This window comes from Temnothorax nylanderi, unplaced genomic scaffold (assembly GCF_030848795.1).
Source record: "Temnothorax nylanderi isolate EJ_2023f unplaced genomic scaffold, tnyl_v1.0 TNYL_tig0108_pilon, whole genome shotgun sequence".
Classification (NCBI taxonomy): domain Eukaryota; kingdom Metazoa; phylum Arthropoda; class Insecta; order Hymenoptera; family Formicidae; genus Temnothorax; species Temnothorax nylanderi.
The window spans coordinates 314574-322434 of NW_027249170.1; the positions used below are offsets into that span (position 1 = coordinate 314574).

Consider the following 7861-nt stretch of genomic DNA (forward strand, 5'->3'; position numbering starts at 1 on the left):
TAGACTATCGTATAATAAAAATACTTTGTTAATAAACAATCTGTAAAAGCTACATTTACATAAATAGATACTATCGGTACTCTCATACTGAGATTATTGTACAATCGTATAAAAATCTACATAAAATATCGTTTACATTATTCGCTATACTATCTTCATGTCACGAACGTTAGAATTTATTGCTTCATATTAACAGTACTCAAAAATTGACAAATACTTCTCCCGGCACGATCGTTAATGCCTCGCTTGCGGACCTTCCTCCAATTTCCGCCAGACGACCTGGAAAGCAAAGACGATTAATCAGATTGATAGAAGATAATGATAGTGATAGAAGAGAAGAAAGTTGTGTCCCTGTGAAGGGGGAGTGAATTTGATGTGTGGTGAAGTTTTCTGAACACAATTCCTCATGAATAAAAAATAGAAGAGCGGGATATCTCCTCCAACACAGGGCTTTCCTTCTTCGTGATATTGCTAATGTAGATATAATAGCTGTAATTACGCACTATAAAGCACATGCGTGTGTGTATATTATATATATATATGTATATATATATAGAGTCACAAAGAGGGAGAGTAAAATAATCGCAAAACTCTCCCAAAAAGGCTCTCAGGAAGAAGAAGAACCACGATGATTGGAAGATGAAATCGTACGTTGGTTTATCTATATTGGATTGCCCTCTCTAAGAGAGGAGGGAGCAATATTCATCCAATTATCCTCTAGAGTAGAGTATGTGATGTTGCATAGAAGAAGGGGAAGAATTAAGTTAACAACTCTAGGAAACGGGAAAGAAATACTCTCACAACAAGGACTCTCAAGATGTATGAAAATTCAAGGCGAAACTTCTCTCAAACTTTCCCGGAACACCCCTCAAGAGAATTCTCGTATCATACGTATATCGTAACGAACACATATCACTCATCTCACGCGGAAGATTTTTTTCGAGCGAGTTCTACGGTATCAATCACACAAGATAATCGTATTTCAAAAAAGATTCCTATTCTACTTGAAAGATATTTTGTCGTAAGAATCGCATGTTAATCGACGAACGTTTTACTTACATTGCACATCTCTCTAACTAACGCCTTTTCACCGTCGTGACCTTCTTCTCTCTCCAGCTGTTCTCTGACCTCCAGAACCTGAAGAGCGCGCACTACGGCTTCCGGCCGGCTTCCCAAGTGAGTATTGTCGGTCGGGCTCGCAGGACTGTCCCAAACTTCACCCGATGGTAGCACGTCCCAGCCTTGCGCGCGAGCCTGGAGAACACTCTTGTCTTCCTCCAACTGCTTCACCCGTTGCTCCAAGCTCCTTACGTACTGCATTGTTTGGTCTGCAAGAAATTTGCGATTGAATCACTCCGACATTCAAGAAGATCATTAAAATAGATCAACTATAGCCTGCGTACTGCCGCATATAATAATTATGAGTATTTCACTTGATGACGGTAAGCACTTTCAATTTGCCTGGTATTCATCACGTATGCCATACTAATGTTATATATGTAAACACAAGCAGTGGCTTCTTTAGAAAAGCTTTCATTTTCTACGAATTATGATTATTACGTCTTCTTCTACATCCGAGCACATTTCTTTCCGTGTTAAATAATGTTTGCGCTCATTGACTTAACACAAGACGAGGGAGAGAAAGAGGTCTGCATTTTTTTAACTAGATTTTACCGTTAAATGTGGAAGTGTGCCTCGGCCTCGGCGGCGCGGTTTCCTCGGCGTTCGTACTCGAGCTCGACCCGTCGCCGTCGTCCCTTTGACCACCGCCGCGTTCCTCATCGAGATACAGGCACAACTCTTTGAGCTCTAGATTATCCTTAATTAATTCCTGCTGCTTATTGTCCAGTTGACGTAGCTTATTCTGGTAGGCCGAGACCTCCTGTCGCATAACGCTCACAGTGTATCGGCCGAACCTCTGCCACTCCCTCGCCAGCTTGCGACCCTTTTGTCGATCGTCGTCTAAAAAGCAGCAGAGATCGCGCAGTTCCTGGTTATCGTCGTTCAATCTTTGGTTGGCTTCCTTCAGCAACCGCAGCTCATTCAACTGGAAAGTAGATAGTTTTGTCAAGTCGCGCTCATCCCATATTTCTTAAAGTCACAGGCTCTTTTGAAATTTCATATTATTGTTATGCACAATGCAAGTGAAAGGATCTATACAGATTCAGATATATGAAAACTGTTGAAAATTATTTCATTTTTTTTTATTCATCGATTGCAAATTGTATAAAACTTTATAGATGTCACAATCATATAAATAATTATTTGAATACATTTCCTATATTGATGTATCTGATTTTATACATATAGGTTGTATATATATATATATTTTTTACAGATGATACCGACATATCTTCCATTCAGCCGAATATCTATTGTATCATTAATTCGCGTGCGCCTCCCCTCCGCCCTCCGTATTGAGAGAAATAACGGAGTCATTGATCTCCGCGTATTCGCGCCGCGGTACACGTCGATTGCCGAAAAGAAGCCTTTCACCTATTCATCACGCGTGTGCGAGCGACACGTGACCAATTTCCGACCGAGTGCTTTTGGTAAAATCAGCACTTTGCTGGCCAGAGGAAACTGATTGTCCGTACGATCGCTTGCGGTTTATCTCGCGTATATGCATGACCACTTGAAATTACGACGGTCGGTTCAATCTGTGTATGACCTACAAGAGCCTCTCGCTCAAAAACTTCCGTGTGGCGTGCTAAAGATTTCAAGGACAGCAAACTGCATCCTACACATCTCCGAGATATAACGAAATATTATTTATCGTAACGTCTTATTGATATAACGAATTATATCATGACACCAGAAAAACACAACATTTTCTCGTTCCACTCGCAAGGTATCTATAAATGAACCCAGTGATTGGGAATGGAAGTGGATATATTGCCAAGCGAAACCGTTATGCAAAAACGATAATAAACGAGGTTCTTAAAGAAAAATAAAAAGAGTGAAACATATGAATAATTATTTAGGTTGCGTTCCACATTTTTTTATCGCATTCTAAGTGTAATTATTCCAGGCTTTTAATTCAGCTTTATAAAGATATAAAAACAGAACAAATTGTAAAAGTTAATAATAATTCTGAAAGAGTTAATAATTCTGAATAATAGTTCTAAAAGTTCTGAAATTCTCCTAGTTCCTACGAATTTGCATTCATACAACTTTCAATATGTAATTTACACCGTAGATAATTACAGCAGATAATCACAATAGAAAACTTTTCAAATTACACTTTTGAATTATTGAGCTCCAAGCCTGTGATACGTATCGTCAACGATTGAGTCATGCTAATTTCTCGATTAATCATATTACAGAGAACCAGAGAATCCAAGGGAGGACTCACCAAGTTCTGTATCTGGCGATTCTGCTCGGCGGCGAGCCTAGCGATGTCACTCTCGGTCTTCCGCACGAACTTGAGCATCTCCACGGGACCGAGTCGCAGGAATTCGTCGTCGCTGATCCTCTGTCTGACCGGCGCGCTCTGGCTGTTGCCCACCGCCGGATACTGGCTGCTAGGTGGCAAGTACGGGCCCTGGCCGAGCTTAGGTTGTTGGAGGTAAGTCGACGGCTGCGGTTGGCCTTTGGACGCTGCCGCCGGGTTACCCGGTTGGGGATGATGACGATGCTCTATCCTCGGCGAGTACTTGCTCTGCGCATCCTTCGACGGTGGCTGTTGCTGCTGCTGCTGCTGTTGCGGTTGCTGCTGCGATTGATGCTGTTGCTGCTGCTGCTGATGTTGATGATGCTGCGAGGACGGCAGGGGTGGCGGCAACGTGCGCGGCTGTGCGCCTATCTGGTGATGGCTCAAGGCCGCGCCCAGGCCTTGATTATTGCCGGCTTGAGCCGAGCTCGGCGCCGACGTAGCTCCGTTGGCGAAATGAAGATGGTTCTTCAAGATGCCACTGGTAGGCTGCGGCGGGGGCTGATAGCGCGGCGGCAGTTGGTCCACTGATTTGATCACGTGCGGAGGATGATGCTGCTGCTGCTGCTGCTGCTGTTGCTGCTGATAATGCTGCGGCTGCGGCGGCTGCTGCTGCTGCGGCTGGGACTTACTCTTATTGGACATCGCGGCTAATTTAGCTCCAGGCTGCGCCGTGTCCCATTTCAGAAAGTCCGCCGCGGCCTCCTCGCGCCGGTTTGACCCGCCGAAATCTGGGTCAGCGCGCGATCTCTCACGAGTAGCAGCGGCGACGGCAGCGGGCCCGGTCCGCGCGACCGGCCCCGCGCGATACATACGTCGTTCCCTCCACCGGCACCCGGGCCTCGCCTTATCGCCGTAGGGGGCCTTACTCGCGCGGGCCTCACTCTTTCGACGACCGATTTCTGCGTTCTCCTTCTTCTTCCTCCTCTTTTTTAGCTCTTTTTTTATGTCTCCTCTTCGCCTTCTCCTCGCACTCGTCTTCTTTCGCGCGCTTCTCGGCCCGAGTGCACCTGCCAGCGGCGCCTCACTGTTACGTATTGCGAAAGAATCTCGTCTAGCGAGAATCACATTACTTGTTATGATTCCCTTCTGGCCCGTTTCTTCGGCATTAGTTAGCTAATCTCAGCTTTCTATCCGTTGCAGACCGTGGCTCAGGAGAAGACGGGGCGGCGATTAACCAGGTAACTTTATCCAACGATTGACCGGAGATGAAGAAATCGGAAGCTAGCTGTTTTTGCGAAGTTACCGTGGCACGATTAGGCCACCGTCATCCAGGTCTGAATTCTCCAAGGAATGGTACCAATGGACGACGGGTCTTTCACCGTTCACAATGCACCTTGAAAGAACATCGTAAATTGAACGTAAATCACATTATCATTCCGGATTTAAATGGATCATTCATATAAATTGAAAGCTATTATCGTCTTGGAGTATTCGCCACTCCGTCGAACGGTCGGATATGATTCAGAGAGTGAGTACGTTCCCTTCTGGATGCTGTTCACTTTCAAGACTGCTGTCAGACCGCAATGCTCGACTCGCACACGCGTCAGCGTCGGTCTCGCAACAGTCGCACAATCGTGGCCTTCGCGTTCAACTCAAGCCGCAATGCTGCTCACAATCGACATACCAGTCTCCTCGTATCGCTAATCCCCGCGGTAACACCGCGGTCCCCTCTCATGAGCGGTCACGCGTCTCCCGTCTCTCTGCGGCTTGGGTGCCCTTCGCTTCAAGTGGGTACGTAAGCGAGGCACGGATATGTCGTGTCAATTCTCCTCTCACAGCATTCACACGTTACCCCTCTCTCTTTCTCTCTTTTCAGTATACTACATGCCCGAGCGAACGAGGTAAGAATCACGCCAATTCGCGCGTTTTCTCGTCAAGAGGATCACCCTGCGCCTCTCTCCTCCTTTGCACACGAAGCGAAGACACGGTCAATTGTCGCTCTACTAGCAGCGTCTCCACCTTCGCCTCGGACACTGTCGGATGCCAACGAAACGCAAGTTCAATACCAGTTCTTGTTTATCAGCATTCGTGCGTCACACCTTCCTTCACGTGTCTCTCACCTCTTGCCTCGCAGAGACGGAGCAAACACGCCGCCTTGCCACCTCGGCATTCAGAGACGCGGATCCGTTCGCTTACTCCCGGGACCGGAGCGACTCAGACCCGCGTGGCTGTCATCTCGTCCTGGTCAGGCGGCGCAAAAGAGAGTCGTGTCGACGAAGGGAAGCCCGCTACGCCGTTGCCGTCGTCCCACCTGGCTTTCGCCCCCTGTCCCCCTTCGTTCCTGCGCGCACCCAGGTCTACGATCTCGCAGGAGACGCGCATTCCGCGGCGTCACCCGATCACGTCGCCGCCGAGCTGCGCGTTGAGTTGCACCGAGGCACGTCCGCGGGGCCCCCGTCTACTCGCGAGAGCGACTTACCGGTCGCCGCGGGACGACCGCCGTGTCCGCACTACGCGCTGGCAATGCCCTGGCTCGCTCGCTCGACGGCCGCCGCGCGCCGGGTCCCCGTTTTTCTCGCCGGCGGGCCGCATTTCACGGGATGCCCAGTGCCGTGCTCACCCGGTCGGGCCCACGTTGACGTGCGCGTTAACGACGTCCTTAATCCTTAACGACGTTGTGTTTCTATGTGGAACCTCCTTGCACTCCGTATTCCTTCATACAATCGTCATTATTATTATCATAATCGAGGGTTCCTTTTTTTACTTTGATGTATAGTATATGTGACAAAACTCGGCTCATAATATGGGGTCCTCTAATTACAGCGTCGGCCAGCGCAATGATCTTCCCTCAGTAGCTGATGATCGCACGATTTGGAGTTTGTTATTGAATTTTGCTCTTTACGAATCTAATGATATCAGTGTTTCATCGACCCCTACGCGGGCCCCGACTTGCACGAGCCGCGTTTGGAATCACGTACTAACAATATGGCGGCTACTCGCGGGACTTGAAGTGATTGCTGACGACGCCGGGCCCCACCGGGCCCCCGTGAGGCCCCGACGCGGGAACCGCGCACCGCGCCGCAATCTCGCGATTGGCTCGAGAAGGGAGAGGGTTGAAGCGTGAGCTTCAACTCCGAAGTCGTGGGAGGAACATGAGATCTTCACATAGGGCCCCGCGGCTCGTTGGGGCCCAACAGCGAAATCGAGAAGATAACGACAGTCGCGAATTCGAAGTACGAATCGATATGACGAGCTCGTTTCCATTATTTCTTCTTTTATTTATATTTACTATACTTATATTAATTTACTTTATTATATTTAATAGAATTTTACTTATATGTATATATTTACTAAAATAAATTTAGTTAAAAAAGATGCAAAAATATCTCGCGAAGCTACCGTCGATAAACTTTTCGAAATCGGAGATCCAGTCAGATTTCATAATTGCGACAAAAATACTCTTGCTGCTTTCTCGAAATTGTCGACAGATTAAATTCTGGATTTTTTCCGGTATCTTTAACGCGCGGATCTCAGCATTCAGAGAAAATCCCGACCCTTCATGGAGTTTCTCGTGGGACTTTCCGGCCGCTTGACTTTTCAGCGGAAAACGAGTAGACCCAACGAGGTAGCGTTAGCATCTTTACGATCGGCAAGCGGAAGGCACGGCGTAATTTCCGCGTAATTTCCATCAACGCATCGCGCGTGTCGGCGGAAAAAGGCCTTCCCTCGCGCCAGTTACCAGCAATCTCTGCAGTTACGCAGAAATCGGCAGCTCGACAATGCGACGGGTACAAAATTAGGGATCAAGCATTCCCTATATCATGAGACGAAAATTGTACGATCTCGGGAGTTTCTAATAGCGTTTTTCACTTGCAGAACTGGTACGCACTCAGTGCACATTAAAGCCGTTGTACACTGATTTAATCTCTAATTATTTAAAGTAAAATGCAAATATTTCGACTGATAAAATACCCAGTACATATTTTACCAAATAGTGCAATAAAGAATATTGAGGATTTCATGATTTAATCCGTTTATATTAAACATACACTTTACGTTGGTTTGTGTACGACGGCTTTAATGTGCACTGAATGCGCACCAGCTCTGCCAGTGAAAAACGCTCTTAAATTTCTAAAAATCTCTCTCTCTCGGTACTCGCATCCAAGCTTAAAACACACACGCATTCTATCTCTCCTCTTCTCTTCTTTTCCTTCTTCATTCTTCTTCCTTCCTTATAAATCACCGACGTCTGTCGATCTTGCGGACTGTACCGCACGGCAGGTGTTACTCCTTCACGCTCGTTCCTCGGCAGAGAGGTAATCTTCGAAAATATTCTACCTGCTCTGGCATATATATATATATACATATATGTATACAGATACACATCGGGTATGTGCACCTGCATTCCAGTGCCGTTCGCGTTTCGCGCCGGGCGTCTGGCGGGCGAAGGGACCGGGTAAAATTTCAAAAGCGACCCTTTAAATC

The 7861-nt window shown here is 47.1% G+C and overlaps 2 protein-coding genes across 2 annotated transcripts; one reads left to right on the top strand and one right to left on the bottom strand.

Annotated features, from left to right (window-relative positions):
- Window positions 1-10: 10 nt before the first annotated feature.
- Window positions 11-5862, bottom strand: Ccdc85 (coiled-coil domain-containing protein 85). Its single transcript, XM_071712247.1, has 4 exons — window positions 3356-5862; window positions 1675-2047; window positions 1060-1328; window positions 11-279 (listed from the first exon to the last, which is right to left on the bottom strand). Exons 1-4 carry the CDS (start codon window positions 4244-4246, stop codon window positions 235-237), a joined length of 1578 nt encoding a protein of 525 aa, XP_071568348.1. The 5' UTR covers window positions 4247-5862; the 3' UTR covers window positions 11-234.
- Window positions 4642-6759, top strand: LOC139775934 (uncharacterized). The gene is made up of 3 exons (XM_071712310.1): window positions 4642-4729; window positions 5215-6016; window positions 6200-6759. The coding sequence occupies exons 1-3, from the start codon at window positions 4642-4644 to the stop codon at window positions 6498-6500; spliced, it is 1191 nt and encodes a 396-aa protein (XP_071568411.1). The 3' UTR covers window positions 6501-6759.
- Window positions 6760-7861: the final 1102 nt, after the last annotated feature.

Coding starts and splice junctions, on each gene's coding strand:
- Ccdc85 (XM_071712247.1), bottom strand. CDS start 4,246: ATGTATCGCGCGGGGCCGGTCGCGCGGACCGGGCCCGCTGCCGTCGCC. Junction 2,048..3,355: donor ATCGCCAGATACAGAACTTG/GTGAGTCCTCCC, acceptor TCTACTTTCCAG/TTGAATGAGCTGCGGTTGCT. Junction 1,329..1,674: donor GCACACTTCCACATTTAACG/GTAAAATCTAGT, acceptor AATTTCTTGCAG/ACCAAACAATGCAGTACGTA.
- LOC139775934 (XM_071712310.1), top strand. CDS start 4,642: ATGAAGAAATCGGAAGCTAGCTGTTTTTGCGAAGTTACCGTGGCACGA. Junction 4,730..5,214: donor TCTGAATTCTCCAAGGAATG/GTACCAATGGAC, acceptor CTCCTCTCACAG/CATTCACACGTTACCCCTCT. Junction 6,017..6,199: donor CCGGTCGGGCCCACGTTGAC/GTGCGCGTTAAC, acceptor CTCTAATTACAG/CGTCGGCCAGCGCAATGATC.